General features: G+C 40.2%; 1 protein-coding gene across 1 annotated transcript in view; it reads left to right on the forward strand.

Moving 5' to 3' along the window:
* The window catches only part of FYCO1 (FYVE and coiled-coil domain autophagy adaptor 1), a 2,135,985-nt gene that overhangs the window by 1,251,993 nt on the left and 867,148 nt on the right, over positions 1 to 16,844 (forward strand). Inside the window, exon 11 of the mRNA XM_044064867.1 lies at positions 9,280 to 9,447. Coding sequence (XP_043920802.1) covers positions 9,280 to 9,447 — 168 coding nt within the window. The remainder of the gene's footprint in view (positions 1 to 9,279; positions 9,448 to 16,844) is intronic.

Raw genomic sequence — 16,844 nt, forward strand, 5'->3', positions numbered from 1 at the left:
TTCCAAGGTAGCTATGTTATTTCCAGGGGGCAGATACATACAGATAATATAGATTGATTTAGCATTAAGTTGAAGTTTAGCAATGAGAATTTCTGTTTTGGAGTCCAGAGGTATGTCACAGTTGTAAGTGGTTAATTGAAAGCCTGATTTAAGTAGAATAGCAACACCACCACCTTTCCTAGCTACTCTGTCAAGCCTTAGAATATTATATCCAGCCAGGATAATTTCATTATCTTTGATGACAGGTTTTAGCCATGTTTCAGTTAGGCAGATAATGTCAAAGGTGTACACTTCTAGGAGAGCATGGAGTTGAGTTAATTTGTTGTTAATGCTACGTATGTTAAGATGAGCCAGAAGGAGTGAGTTAGAAGGTCTTGCAAGGGGAGAATTGATAGATTGATTAAGGTAATGAAGAGTGATAGGGGTTGCATTTGGACCTGGGTTAGGATGAATATCACCATCCTTTACTGTGAGAAGTTGTAGTAGATGACTTGGGATAGGGAGTTTTCTGTAGAGAAATAACAGTCTTTTGAAATATTGTGTATTATATTTAATGTGTAGTGTTCTATGATACTTTGATAGTAGGTAGCTAGGTGAGTATGTTATGTTTGCATGGTTATATAGGTGTGGTATGGACTGGGAGTTGGTTTGTTGTTTGGGGTAGTTAGTTTGTGGATATAATGGATGCTCATATGAGGAGAGATAATATGTAAAGGTTAGTAATGGTAGTAGTAAAAGAATGAAGCAGAGTCGAATTTGAAAAGGGATAGTTGAATAGGCCATTTGGAAAGATTAGTTATATGTTGTGAATAGGTAGGGAGGGAAGTGAAAAGGGTGGATGTGTGTAGTGATAGGAGGGTGTGCTGAGTAAAGAGGGGAGGGGTTAGAGATGGGAAATGAAAGAGAATAGGTATGAACTACTAGAAGATGAGAAAGAAGAAGATGATGATTTTGACTTGAGGAAGAGCAAGAACAAAATTAATGAAGAGTCAGTAGGAGGAAGGGTACAAAGAAGGGAAAGAGAAATCCAAGTTGGAAAAAAGAAAGAAAAAGTATGGGAAGTGTTAATGTGGACAGTATTAGAAATTAAATAGGGGATAATTATAATTGAATGGTTTAGGTACAAGATGTGGTAAAAAAGAGAAAAGGGATAGAATTGAGTGAGGCCTGGTAGAGAAACAAGACTATATGTTCTGTAGGAAATGAATGCTCAGGTGTAGGGATTTTGACAAGAAATAAATTAAAATATTAAATGCTACAATACTAATACCAGGTAGGATGGTGATGTGTGATATAAGAAAAGGAGAATGATGTGTATGTTTATTTGCAGTTTATGACAGGCAGGAAACATATGTTTGAGGTCTTAAAAACATGTTTATTATTATGATAGTAGACATTAACTGTACTTTAAGGAAGGCAAAGGGGAAAGTAACACAACATGTGAAAGTATTGAAGGAAGTTATAAAAATGTGGAGGACTGCAAGTAGGAAAAATAAAGTGAATTCACTTATCAAATAAGGATACTTCAGACAGAAGAAATAGAAGTAGGTATGGAAATTGCTAAGTTTCATGACCCCAGGGATGTGCGGGCAAAAATAAGTGATAATAAATGAATGAAAATTAATAAAAAGGTTTGTTATTAAGACAAAAAAATGTCACTGAAAAGTAAGAAATTATGGGAAGAACATATGACTATGATGTAGTATTATGAAAATTGGTTTGTACAGTGAGTAGTGTTTAAACAAAAGCATTAGGAGTAGGTGATGAAAATGCTGAAAATATTCTTCCATTGCACCTATCCCCCTGAACCACTTTTTCCCTTGCATCCCATAATTCCTTCTCTCCTCAGTCCCACATTGGTACACCCTCCCACTACTTTACCTCTATCATCCCTTTTGACCCTATCAAATGTTTACCTGCACTTTTCCTCTAATCATACCTTCTATCCTACCTTCTCCAGACTTTACCTCCCATCTCTCATCCCCCCCACATCTATCTTCTCCAACTTCTCCTTCTCATCTATTGGTTTCATGCAATACAAAACAAGCTCTATTTAGTTGATTCTTGCTCTAATACTAATCTCCAGATACTCTCTCACCTCTTCTTTTTTGCCAGCATAAACTTTGAACAAACAGTATATAACCTTTTAACATACCTCAGATTGTTGCATCCTATGATATATTACCTACTGTTTTTTACATCCATCTTAGGCATCTGTTTTGTTCTTTTTGAAAATATCATTCTCACAGAGAAGGATTGCTGTCCTCATTATCATTTTACTACCACTGTAAACTGTATACTAATATAATGAAACTTTTAATTGTACATCAGATTTTTTTATCCAGTGCTTATATTAATGTAATCTTGAATGCATTTTTGTTACTGCATGTGCTGCATAAATTGTAACTCACTGAGGAGCTTTTCTCCCTGGGTCTCCGCTGAAAATGAGCTACTAGCTCAGTCGGACTAACCCGGTCAACAAATGTAAAATAAATAAGAATGTTTTTACTGGTAAAAAAACAATGAAAACAGGTGAAGAAATAATGGAAGAGCTTCAAGTAGAAATTGAAAAAAAGGAAAACAGATTAAGACAAAAACATAGAGAAGGGTAAAATATGTTATTTAGGCATTTTTTTTCTTAGAAGGTAAAACAGAGAAGGTATCACCTTGTATAGGAAAGCAAGTGAGAATAAAAGAAAGAAGAAGGGATACATTATTTTATGAAATGGGTGGTGTAACATATAAATAAAAAGAAATAGAAGTAATGGAAAGATTTGTTGATAAAATGTATGAAAAGGAAGAAGTTGAAAAACAGGAATAGTGTGTTTAAGATAGAAGAAGGTACTAAGCTTGAAATGGAAAAGGAGATTACCATGTAAGAAACGCAGGAAGTAATAAAATAATGTTGAAAAGAGTCAGCTTCAGAATTAGGTGGACTGAGTTGTGAGTTTTACAAGTGAGTGGAATTGGAAGAAAACATGGTTATAAATTACTAAATTAATGGTTCGATAAAGGCATAGTGCAGGAAGAAATATATACTGGAATGATAACATTTTAATGGAAAAAATGAAAGGAAAGGTATAAGAAAGCTGAGACCTATAACTTTAAGTTTAAGGAATATTAATTATAAAATATTTATGAGAATAATACAAAAAAAGATTTAAAAGTATTGAATGAAGTAGTATGAAAGGGACGGCTTGCACCTGTCACCCCTGGGCTTTCGGATATTGGCAAAGGCACTTGCTACCCCCATAGTGCCTTTTTTAGGCAAGGCTCAAAAGACAAACCCACCTCCATAGGTATCACAAGGGATAAGAAACTAAGAGTAATGCTACTCAACGCTAGAAGTCTAAACCTCAAGATGCACGCACTCGAAACTCTCCTTAGCATGGAGAATATCGATATCTGTGCAGTAACAGAAACCTGGTTCAGGACTCCCGAGAGCACCCCAGCACTACCAGGTTATACCTCATACCATGCTTTTCGCCCCGCAAACTTGGACCGAACCACAAAAGGAGGGGAGTATCGATATTCATCAAAGATACCCACACCTCTAGGTTGGTGGCAAAGCACGAAGCATCAGAGACTATCCATGTGCAACTAACAGTGGGTAAAACTGCCTTCCAGTTTATAGCCTGCTACAGACCACCCTCCCAAACCCAGGAACCCCACTCGACCTTCCTGAGAACACTGGAAAATATGAAGGTCTCTCCGAACACCATTATATTGGGCGACTTCAACTACCCAAACATAGACTGGGAGCATTACTCTAGCTCCAACACCCTTGCCCAAAGGTTCCTAGAATTCATAAACTCAAATGCTATGGAACAACTTGTTACCACTCCCACAAGAGGGGAAAACATACTGGACCTGATCATCACCAACATGGGGACTCTATGCTCCAGACCAGAAGTGTATCCCTCACTGGTAAGATCAGACCATAAACTGATCTCACTGGATATTCACATCCCAACCCCACCCCCTGCCCAGGAAACCACAGTGAAAAACTTCTCTAAAGCAAATTTCACACTCCTCAAAACCGAGGTGGAATCCTTCAAAGCCCCAGGGCCTGTGGAAAATACGGCCCAGACCGCAGAATCCTTTATAAATGCATTCTATGAACACCTTCAGGAATGCATGGATCATGCAATCCCAAATAAAACCAAGACCCAATCCTCCAAAGGCAGACGACCTGTCTAGTGGACCCCAGCCATAAACAAACTATACAATAGAAGGAGGAAGCTACTACATGATAGAGCAAAATCCCAAAAAGGGAAGGCATCTCTGATCAGTATTAGCAAAAAACTAAGGGCACTCATAAAATCGTCAAAGGCCAGCTTCAAAGAAAAATTGCACAGGATACTAAAGATAATCGCAAGGCTTTCTTTAGTTATGTTAGGAACCTGGGTGGGAATTCCCAGATATGCTCAGAATTAGTCCAAAATGACAAAAAATACACTGATCCCACAGACATTGCCAACATCCTAGCTGACAGGTTCAGCGCAAACTCCCCCCCCCACCAAAAGGGCAAATATCTATCCCAGCAGAGTGCTGCCCCCCCCGACATCTCAGATGCTCAGGTGGGAGCCGCCCTGTCCAAAGCAAAAAACACAGCATCAATGGGACCAGACGGTGTCCCAGGCTGCGTCCTACATGAACTCCAAGAAGAGCTAAACCCAAAAATAAAACTACTGTTCAATCTCAGCCTTACTACAGGATATGTACCTAAAGAGTGGCGTACAGCAACAGTGGTCCCTCTCCACAAAGGTGGTGCCTCAACGGACCCTGGAAACTATCGCCCCATAAGCCTGACTAGCTTGGTCTGCAAAGCTATGGAAAGGATCATAATGGACCTCATAAATAAAGATATTGGGGACCTACAGACACTGGATCCTACCCAGTTTGGCTTTGTTAAGGGCAGATCCTGCCTCTTAAACCTGGTTGACTTCTTTGAAACAGTCACCAAGGCCATTGACGAAGGGAAGGTGGTCCACACAGCCTATCTGGACCTTGCAAAAGCCTTCGATACAATACCCCACTCAGGCATTATAGATAAGCTCACCAGCTTAAATATAAACCCCTATGTCACTAGATGGGTTGCAAACTGGCTCAAGGACAGAACCCACATGGTTAGAATTGCTGGAGCCATGTCAGACTCCAAACCAGTTACAAGTGGCGTCCCACAAAGCTCAGTCCTGGGACCTCTCTTGTTTGGTATATATTTCTCGGAGGTACAGGCCAACACGGAAGGACTGTGGCTGACCAAGTTCGCAGATGACTGCAAACTGGGCGCCATAATCGACTCTCCAGCTGACACAAGCATCCTCCAAAAGGGCCTCATAGAAACAGACAACTGGTGCCAGAGCCATGGCCACAAGCTAAACGCCAAAAAGTGTATAGTCATCCCCTTTGGCAAAAACAAAGTGCCCACAAATTACCACATAGGTGGTAATCCATTAAGTACTGAAGAAGTCATTAGGGACCTGGGGACCCAAGTTGATAGCAATCTCTCATTTGACAACCACATGGCCAAAGTGGTTAGAAAAACATTTTATATAGCCCACCTAATCATGAAGGGATTCACATCTAGATTAGGGGAGGTCATCGTGCCTCTTTACTCATCCCTCATCAGGCCCATAATCGAGTACAATGCCCCTTTTGGGATGGACCTTACCAAACACCTGCAGCAACTGGAAAGACCCCAAAAGTACCTCACCAAGAGGATCAAAGGGCTCAAACAGATGCCATATGCTGCCCGGTTAAAGAAACTCCAGCTCTACTCAGTGGCATACCGCCTGCTCAGAGGTGACCTGTGCCTGACGTATAAGGCCATGTCCAACCCGGAATTAAGGGACATGCTGCACCTCAAAAAATCCAAACCCATCGAGCTACACGCTCGAGAGACTTGAACCTCAGCACTGAAATAAATAGGACATGCTGGAGGGACAGATTCATAACCCAGAGGCTCCCTTCACTATGGAATAAAATCCCAGTCCAGGTTAGGCAGAGTCCCTCATTGACTCTCTTCAAGAGGAATCTTGATGAGTGGATGGGAGATCATAGGTTTACCCCGGGTATCACTTCTGTGTCACTGTTAGACAGAGGCACAGTATACTAACCTCAAAAAAGGGCATAGCAAAATTAATTTAAAATGGGTGGCGAAAGCCAAACATACTCTGGCTAGGCTTATAAATGCCCTAGGGCAGATAGCCTAGTATGAACCTATGAACCTATGAAAGGGAGAGAAGTAAAGAAAATGTTAACAGTAGTAAAGAAAATAAGTATGATCTTGGCAGAAGGCATTTAGTAAGATTTATTATGTGTGATGTAGAGAAGGCATTTGGTAAGTCATGAGACAATATAAGAAATTATAGAAGTAATGAATAAGTAAAACATAGTGGAAGTTATAAAACTTATGAAAATGTATGGGTGAAAGTAATATTAAATGTATATGTCGGAAAAGTGGTCAGGTTAAGAAGAGGAGTTAAGCGGGATGTCCCTTAGGTGTACGTATTTTTGTTCTAGTAATGAATGCAATTATTCAATCTTTTATGTCAGAAATGGATGAAGTGTGTTAGAAGATGGGGAAAGAAGCTGAGATACTAGTATTGTCTGTTGTATGCTGATGATTTGGTTATTGTAGCAAAAAAAAAAGAATGGATGAATGAAAGTGTTCTGAGAAGTGAAAACTCTTTAAAAGGGCAGGTTTAAGACTGAATAAAAGAAAAAAAGTAAGAGGTTTTGTAAAATAGAGACACTGAATGTAATTTCTGGTAATAATAAGGAAATTACTATATTAGAGAGCAATTCTGGGGATATTTAAACATTGAAACAGTGGGAATTGAGACTTGAACTTGTATGGTGGAAAAGTTTTAATTTATCATATAATATAAAGGTGTATATGTTAAATACATAATTTTGGGGAAACTTGCTTATGTTAGGGAGTTTAAATGTTTCCAGAAAAAAATGAAAAATGAATTGCTGGAAATATTTTTCTGTTTTAAATGAAGAGATAAAAAAGAAACTTGTGGCAAGAAAGGAATATGTAAATAAGGTAACTATGGAAATTAAAAAAATATTGATTGTATTAAGAAAAAGTAATGAATGGTTTGAAAAATTATGCAAGATTTTGTTTTTGTATCCATAGAATGATTTATCAGATGAGGTTACAAATGCAGTAAAGCAAAGAAGGAACAGGTTTGGAGATTTCTATGAAGCTGGAGACTTTTGTGGAGAATTTCTTTAAACAAGTTATTGGTAAGGGGAACATGAAATATAAAGCAGTAGAAGAAAGAATGTGTTAGGATTGTAGGGGATCTGTAAAACATTGTTTTTTAGAGTGGAAAATGAATAAGTCTTATTTGTAAAAGTGTAAAAATGTATACAGTTGGTAAGGTTTCAGGGAAGTTGATAAGGAGGTTATATTGTGTTAAATATGAAAAAGGAAGGTTGGAGAAAATTGATAAATGGGATACAATATTTGTTAACAATCTGGGTATTTAGTTGTGAAAGACTGTTGTATAATAAAAATGGAAGGAATGAAGATGTATTTGAAGAAATAGGAAAATGGTTGTTGAAAAAACATTTGGGGATATATGCAAATTAAGGAAATAGGAATGGAAGAATTATATAGAAAAATTGTTTTGTGTTACTGATGAAGAAATTGTAAAAATGATGTAAATAGGATAGGTATGGGGTTGCAAAATATGTAAATAATGGTGAATGATGTACAAATGACGTGTAAATAATTTATATGCAAATAAAGCAACCCTACCCTTTTCATGGTCTAAGCGCTAGGTGGTACAAGGGTTTCCACTACTACTTTCCAGAATTCTAAAATGGTGAAAGGAGTAAACATTGTTGCTAGAAAAATTTTGGTGAGAGAATCCCAACAAGACAACATCCTTGTTACCGAGTTGGAAAGTAGAGGTTTGGATACATAAATATTAGAGAACTAAATGAAGGAAGTAGAACCAAATGAAGGTAAGGAGGCAAGTGCTGTGCCTGTGCTAGATGAAGTTCTACACGAGCAGTATGATAATCAAGCTAATACTGTGGCAGAGAAGCAGATTACAGGAGCTGAACACAGAGAGGCATGTTTGGCTGATGGAGTCACCAGTTTTAAGAATAGGCCTTTTTAGCTAGGTACTGTAGATGGCAGAAATAAAGTGAAAAAAAAACCTCCAACTGCTATAAGATAAGAAAAAGAAGCAGTGTACAACCTGAAGAGAGACGTTTTTCAGCAGAAGTGCTGAAAAAAAAAAAAAAAAAACACCAGTGGTAAGAATAAAGCACAGTCACAGCTACTGTGGACAGGTATGACATTATGGACAGTATTCTATCACCATTAGAATTTATTTTAAAATCCATAAGAGGTCTGATGCATTTGGGGTCAGAAGACTTTTGTGCAGTTACTTTTTAGACTTTTTTTTTTCAAGTGCAGAAAAATATATGAGTGAGCTAGAGAAAAGAAATATATCACCTTGGAAAGATTTTATTTTTCAGAACTTTAGCTTGCAGTTAAACTGACTGTGTAGTTCAAAACTTCAAACAGGAAATAATTTGAGCTTAACTTGTTTCTCACAATAGGTGATGAAGTTCATGACATAAAGAAAATGTGTGATAATAGAAGTGTGGAGACAGTACATTTCCAATAATACAGTGTTAATAAGATGAAGGGTGATAGTGATTTGAGAACAATCAGTGCAACTAGATGGAACAGTTTACTGAAAGGCAAGCAGTGTGGAGTAATGTTCCCAGGAAGAGTATGTAGGCTACTGTTGGAGTTTCAAGTCTGAACAGTATGCTCACCAGCTACTGGGAGAGAGGAGTGAGAGCTAGAAAATCCCATACTTGCCAAGGATGAACATCTTTTGTTTGTCTTGTGTACCAGTGTTGGTTTTAAAAGAATTAGGACTCTGGAATGGCAGATCCCCACCAGAGAGAGAAAGGATTCGTACTGGGTGATGTGGGATGCTGTGGCTAGACAGGACAGAGAGTAAAAGAGGTCAATATTGAATGAAGCTAGATATTCAAGCAGATAGGGACCAAAAAGAGATTAAAATGCAAACATTAAATGTTTAAAGTATGTATATGCTATGGTTGCTTTGGATTCTAACTAATTGTATGCTTGCAAGAACTGAAGTACTTTTCAGATAAACAGTCAGTGCATACATGTTTATTATTTTTTTTTTTTAATGAGTCTTCACTGGGAAAGGGGCATTATAGCCAAACATCCAGCAAACTGAGAGTAAATATTATATGTTTGGTCCATAACAGAATCCAAGAAGAGTTGGTGAAAGCACGTAATTTGGTTAAAGAAGTTCATACCAAGCTCGATAAGGAAACTGCTGATAAAGACAGGGAGAAGATGAAGCTGCTGGCTGATTTAGATGACCTAAACAGAACAAAATCAACCCTTGAGGAACGATTAATTGAACTTATTAGGTCTGTATATGCTGTTTAATATAAATATGGCCTGTAAGTTTTATGTTATGATAATGCTTATAAAAATCTGATTTCTTATTTGAAATGTAATTTTTTGGTCCCTCACACACTGAATTTAGGTATGGAACTTACCACACTCACTGCCCATTTGTTACAATTAGATGTGAGAGATGAATGATGGGAGATTGGTCATACTGAATTGTAATATGGTAAATGTCTGAACCTAATCCTGCTGGTTATTAAGAAGCCTGAGTTCTGTTCATCATGTTTGCATTTCCAGTCACTCATGTAAATACCTAGTTGTGTACTGAACTCATTCAAGCCAGAGCATTTTCAAGTAGGCAGTAGCATTTGATTCTAAAGTCTTATGACCTACAAAGGTCTAGGTGCAACTGAGTTGATGGTGAAATTTAAACTAAACTCTTCCAGTGTCTGATCTGTATATATAAAGGCATTCTAGACTCATCTGTGAGGATTTATTTTATCATTAATCTCTGGTTCCTGAAGAAAGTCTGGAAGCCAATTATTTATTATGTTAAACACTAATTTGATTTCTGTCTTTAATTATTCCATGTCTTTTCTGACCATAGCTTTGTGCATCTGACTTTTTATATTGCTCATAAGTCCTTTAACTTCCATGGCCTTCCCACTGTGTATACATCTTGCCCTGGGATTCATTAACGTCTACACTTAAGTGCACACCATTCTGAGTATAAAGCCAGCAAAGGCATAACTCACAACTTCTTTCTCCTAATTGTAGTTTTCCTACCAGATGTTCATCGTGCATACAGCTGCAGTCATTACAGATGGGTTCTCTTGCCATCAGGCGGGTCCTCGGTCGGCCGAATTCCAAAGTCTAGGTCCGGCGTCGGTTGTTGTCGCCTTCTTCCCTGACGTCAGTGCGACAGGGGTATATAAGACACAGCCAACGCCATTTTCTTCAGTCTTTTTTGCCGTGCGGTGCCCGAAGCAGAAGCAGTTCACAAGTGCCGGTCGGCCAGCTCCTCAAAGTTACGAAAATTTGGAAACCGAAGTCTTCTTTAAAGCTAAGTACCCCGTTGGGGAAACTTTTCTTGCCTCAGACCGATGTCAGACAAAGTTAACAATTGTATTTCTTGTGGGAAGCAAATACCGCATAAGGATTTCCATTCAGTCTGTATTCCTTGTTTAGGCCCAGACCACAACGTCTCGGGCTGTCGCTTTTGTGCTACTTTTAATAAACGCACTATTAAGCGTCGGGCGGAGTTCGCCCAGCACTTTTTTGGTAAAGCTTTTGACTATAAAATGTCGTCGGAGACTCCGACTACCGTTTTGTCCAAAAAACGCAAGGACAAAGACCGAAACCACGCCAAAACCGGCTACACGTGGTCCAGTTCTCAGTGAGGTGCCTACGCAGCCCCTGACTACCGACGAAACTTCTCTGGCAGTGTCCTCTGTAACCGAGACCGCAGGTTCCTCGGCCCACACCCTGACTACAGCTACCAAAGCCACTGTGAGTGTTGAGCCTCTTAATGTGGACAGGTCTACTTCCACCCATGGTGTCTTCAGACCTTCTTCTTCCTTTTCCATCAAGGCCTTTACTAAGTCTAAATCAGCCATGCACTCCCAGAGGCCTGTTGCACAGGGCCCATCTCCAGGCCCCATGCCTAAAAAACAGATGCTCAAAATGGCTGAGGATTTAATTACTCTTATCAGGGGTTCCCAACCCCCACCAGACAAGAGACCCAGAGTGGAGGAAGAATCTCCCTCTTCTGACCAGGGCTCCATTATTTCGGAACATTCTGATGAAGAGGAGCATTCGTACTCCCCTTTTGAAGATTCTGATGCAGAACAGTCCATTCCTTCTGTATCCCCCCCAGAGGATTTCTCATTTGGGGAAACCTTGCATACCTTGAGGGAACACTTCCATTGGGAAGGTTAGGATTTTTCAGATTCCAAGAAAAGGCTTAGGGAATTTCTACTGCTACCTCAGCACAGACCTCTGGCAATGCCTCCTGTCTTGGACATACTTGATGATGTTTATTCGGAGGCTTGCCTTAATCCGGATTCCCTGCCTCCAGCCCCAGTCAAGCCTGATAGGTACTACAGAGTTCCTAACTCACACCAATTCTTTACAAAAGCCATAATGCTGACCCAGAAACCATTTCTCAGGGCCCCAAGGGAATGAAGGCCTCTACTGCTAAGAACCCATTACCTTCCGAAAGAGAGTCTAGATCCTTAGAAAGGTGGGGAAAAAAGGTATATACCTCGGCCACCCTAGCCATAAGGGCCTTAAATTGTCAGTTCCATATGCTTAAATATCAGCAGTTTCTGTTATCACAATTAAAGAATAAAATGTCACAACCTGAACAACCAGATCTGAAGGAGTTACAGGATATGATGCATAGTGCAGAACAAATGGGTAAGCACTCCTTACAATGTGGTTATAATGCCCTAGAGGCCTCAAGTAGAGCTGCAGTTACAGGATCAGTCATTCGTAGACATGCCTGGCTTAGGGAACAAACCTTGCCTGATCATGCCAAAGCTAAATTACTAGATGCTCCTTTACAAAAGGATGTATTATTTGGTACTAATGCTGAGGAAATACTAAGGAAAATGGAAGAAAAAGCTAAATCTATGCAAATTGTTAAGGCTTTTCTACAGGTACAACCACCACGTTTTAGTAGAAATTGGCCTTCAAAAAACTGGTCCTTTCCAGCCACGGACAAGCCCCAAAGAGGTAGATACAGACGCGCAAGGGGCAGAGGACAATCTCAAGGATCAAATAGAGGCAGACAATGGCAATCTCCAGCATCAAGAGGTGGCGAAGACAGTGCACAGCAATACAGAAAACAAACCCAATGACTTTCCCCTTTGCATGCCAAGCAAGGCTCAAGTGGCAGCACCCTTGGGAGGAAAGCTAGCATTATTTTCAAAAAATTGGCATATTGTCACAAAAGACAAATGGATCCTGGACATTATAAACAGAGGCTACAGATTTCATTTTCACAGTCTTCCAAAAATGAGAGGCATGCCGAATCTGCCACACAATCAAAGGGCAGAGGCTCAAATACAAATTTCAAAGCTCATGCACATGAAAGCTATTCAAGAGGTACCTACTCACGAACAAGGTCAAGGTTTTTACTCCAGACTATTCCTGGTACCAAGGAAGGGAACCAGTTGGAGACCCATTTTGGACTTATCCATCCAAAACACATTTCTACTCGTACCAAAATTCAAGATGCTCACCTTACAGCAGCTTCTTCCCATGCTGGGCAAGGGGTCTTGGCTGGTAACATTGGACCTCAAGGAGGCATACCTGCATGTCCCAATCAGACAAAGCTACAGAAGATACCTCAGATTTCTTGCAGGTTCAATCCACTATCAATTCTCTGCATTGCCCTTTGGCTTATCTACTGCACCCAGAGTATTCACGAAATGCCTGGCATCAGTAATTGCCTACCGCAGACTTCAAGAGATACAGATATACCCTTATTTGGACAACTGCCTGATCCAAGCGGACAGCAAACACATACTTCTGGAACATCTGGCTTATGTAACACAGTTATTGAATTCTCTGGGATACACAGTCAGCAAAGAGAAATCCAGGCTAACACCATCTCAGAAAATAATTTTCCTGGGTGCCAACTTGGACACAAACACCCAGATGGCCTATCTTACGCCAGAAAAACAGGGGCAACTAACTCAGTACTACAAGATAATAGCAAATTGTACCAGGCTAATTGCAAGGAAAATACTGCAGGCTCTGGGATTCATGGCATCTTGCATTCTTCTAATCCCATGTGCAAAGTTGCATATGAGGAAACTTCAGTGGTACCTAAAAAACCTATGGTCTCAACACAGCCACAGTTTGGAAACAATAATACCACTAATTCCATGTTTGCAAAAGGAATTTCTATGGTGGGCTCAAGCATGCCAAACAAACGCAGGCCTACCATTCTGCAAACCTCAAGCAAATCAGGTCATCACAACAGACGCCTCAGACTACACCTGGCGGGCACACATGACAGGCAGGTGCATTCAGGGCAAATGGTCCCAAAAGGAAAAGCACCTTCACATCAATCAAAAGGAAATGCTAGCAGTGATAAATGCAATTACAGCTTTCAAGTACCTCCTGCATCCAGGGCAATTATTAATAAGAACAGACAACACCACAGTAATGTGGTACATAAACAAACAAGGAGGAACACATTCATACCCCCTGTTCAGGCTGGCCATGTCACTTTGGAACAGGGCTCTGGAATGGCAAATCGAGATACAAGTGCAGTACATGCCAGGTATGGAAAACACGCTGGCAGACAATCTAAGCAGAAATATGACAGACCCTCAAGAATGGAAGTTGCATCCTCAAGTGTTTACAAAGATAATCCAAGCCTGGGGAAGTCCAGACATAGATCTCTTTGCCTCCCACAAAAATCATCAATTGACAAAATTCTGCTCAAGGACATTTCATCCAAAGGCCTGGAGAGTGGACGCCCTTTCTTTCAGTTGGGCAGCACTGACAGTTTACGCCTTCCCACCTCTTCCTCTACTGCCCAAGGTGCTTTTGAAAGCAAGAGCAGACAGACCAAAGATGATACTGATTGCTCCAGACTGGCCAAGACAACACTGGTACCCACTCCTGAGGAGTCTAACACATTCTCCTCCCTGGACCCTACCTCTAATGCCGCCTCTTCTGACTCAGCACAGCTACAAAACTCTTCACAGTCAGCTGAAAACGCTCAATCTGGCTGCATGGAAAATTCCTTAACACCACAACATACCCTACTCTCCAAGGAGGTACAGGATGTCATTTTGGAAGCCAGAAGGCCGTCTACTAGAAAAGCTTACTCCGCAAAATGGAAACGGTTTTGCACTTGGAATGAGAAAAAGGACCAGGATCCTAGAAAACTGAATTTGCCTCAGATATTACAGTATCTAACTGAGCTGCTGAATAGTGGACTTTCATTCTCCTCCATCAAAATCCATGCATCAGCCATTTCTGCAGAATACAACACGGATCCACCCTTATTCTCTCACCCTCTCTTAAGACAGTTCCTCAGAGGGGCCAAGAATATAAGACCTCCAAGGAAACAACCAATCTCAGCCTGGGATCATAATTACATTCTAGAAAAATTAACATTGCCTCCTTTTGAACCAGCTGCCTCAACAGATTTGCAATATTTGTCCTGGAAAACAGCTTTCCTTCTGGCTATTACCTCAGCTCGTAGGGTCTCAGAATTACAAGCCCTCATGGCTGTGCAGCCCTTTCTCATCTTCCATCAGGACAGAGTTTCCCTACGAACCAACCCATCATTTATGCCTAAGGTAGTATCCAGGGTAGCCTTAAATCAGGCCATACACTTACCTACCTTTTACCCCAATCCTCAAAACAAAGGGGAAAGGCTGCTACATTCCTTAGACATCCATAGACAGCTGCATTACTATTTGGACAGAACAAAGCCGTTCAGGAAATCAGAACAACTCTTTGTGTCCTATGCTGTAGGAGCCCAAGGGAAGCCAATTTCCAAACAGACAATTTCAAAATGGATAGGCCACTGCATACGTTTTTGTTACTCCTTTCATGGTAAATCTGTGCCTGCAGGCATCAGACCCCACTACACAAGGGCCACAGCTACCTCTGCAGCCTCCCTCAGAGGAGTTCCTACCAAAGATATTTTGGAGGCAGCCACCTGGAGTTCGGTGCATACCTTCACTAAACACTACCACCTACCTTTATACTCCAAAACAAGAGCAGGCTTTGCCACTGCTGTGTTGCAGGGCATTCTGGCTCCTCCTAATTCCACCTAGTGCCTACCACCCTGTGCGTAGCTTTGGGATTCTACCCATCTGTAATGACTGCAGCTGTATGCACGATGAACATAGTACAGTTTTGTACCTACCATAAATGTAGATGTTCGAGTGCTAATACAGCTGCAGTCCAGGTTTCCCTCCCTCCTTCCCCTCTTGGTACAGACCTAGTGGCTAACTCCTCCTCATAAAACCTGTTTGGGTTATCCTTCTATGGTGTATTTGCTTGCAACTACTGAATCTTGATTATATTGCATTGCATGACTATACACAGACATATAAATTATGTATTGCCTTCCTTTTGGGGGCACCTGACATCTGGGGCAAGAAAGACTGAAGAAAATGGCATCGGCTGTGTCTTATATACCCCTGTCGCACTGACATCAGGGAAGAAGGCGACAACAACCGACGCCAGACCTAGACTTTGGAATTCGGCCGACCGAGGACCCGCCTGACAGCAGGAGAACCCATCTGTAATGACTGCAGCTGTATTAGCACTCGAACATCTACATTTATGGTAGGTACTAAACTGTACTTTTTCTTGCAGCTTTAAATATTGACAGGTATTCAGAAAGGGTACCACAAAAGTGCAGACTACATGTACACTTAGTGTAATCTTTCTTAGTGACTAGAAAGCACAAAAAAATGTGGTAGGGATGTTCTTGAATACATATCGTGTATACTTGGTGTAGGCTTTATTGAATTTTGCCCCTGTTCTTATTTGTTCATCATCTTAGTTCTTTTAATGGCTGACGCATTATTTTTATAGCTCTCGTGGTGTCTGCCTTAGCTGGCACATTATCTTCATGTAGCACCAGTATTTTTTCCTTCAGAATAGTCCGTGCTGTATTTAAATCTGTAGTTGTAATTACATATTGCCATCCCCATTTACCCAGTTCTAAATTCATGTTATTAAAATTTCCTAATTTTGAGGATTACACTTTTTGCTTATTATTTCTTTCAAACCTAGCAGGCATCTGTTAACTTGAATGGCTTTATTACTCCCGTCCTTGAAGACTGTTTGCTTTTTTTACAGTAACACATCCAGAACTGCTGTACACATAATCAGCAGATCATTATTCTGTTGAAACTGCAAGTCCTGCACACTTCTACCAAATCAGTTTCACACTGCATCTTCTTTCCAGTGTATCTTTAGTATAATCTTATCAGCATGCACAGACCTTTTTTCCTGTGATAGCTAAATATTCATGTAATAATTTTTCTGTCTGAAACTTGTGGCTTGAGGGCCTATGTTATATTTAATGAAAATGTTTTCTTCAGAACTGAATCTTAGTATCGCAACCTGCATGTATATTACTGGCTGCTTTTGTTGTGTTGCACTCTAGGCAGTATTCCATTTCTTTTGAATTACTTGTCTTTTACTAGTTATTCCTGCAGTCTTTCAAGTGCTATGCTAAGTTTATTAATCAGGACCTCAGCATATTCAAAGCTAAAAGAGAAAGACCATGGAAGGAAATGCATAAAAAGAAGGACATCAGTAACATACAGAGTCAAAATGGCAGATGTAATAAGAATAGTGAAATTGCTGAAGACTGCAGTAATGCAACAGTAAAGTACAATAAAAATGTTTTGGGTGCTGAGACAAG

Source organism: Protopterus annectens, chromosome 3.part0 (assembly GCF_019279795.1).
Source record: "Protopterus annectens isolate FY-2018-M chromosome 3.part0, PAN1.0, whole genome shotgun sequence".
In the NCBI taxonomy this organism is placed as follows: Eukaryota; Metazoa; Chordata; order Ceratodontiformes; family Protopteridae; genus Protopterus; species Protopterus annectens.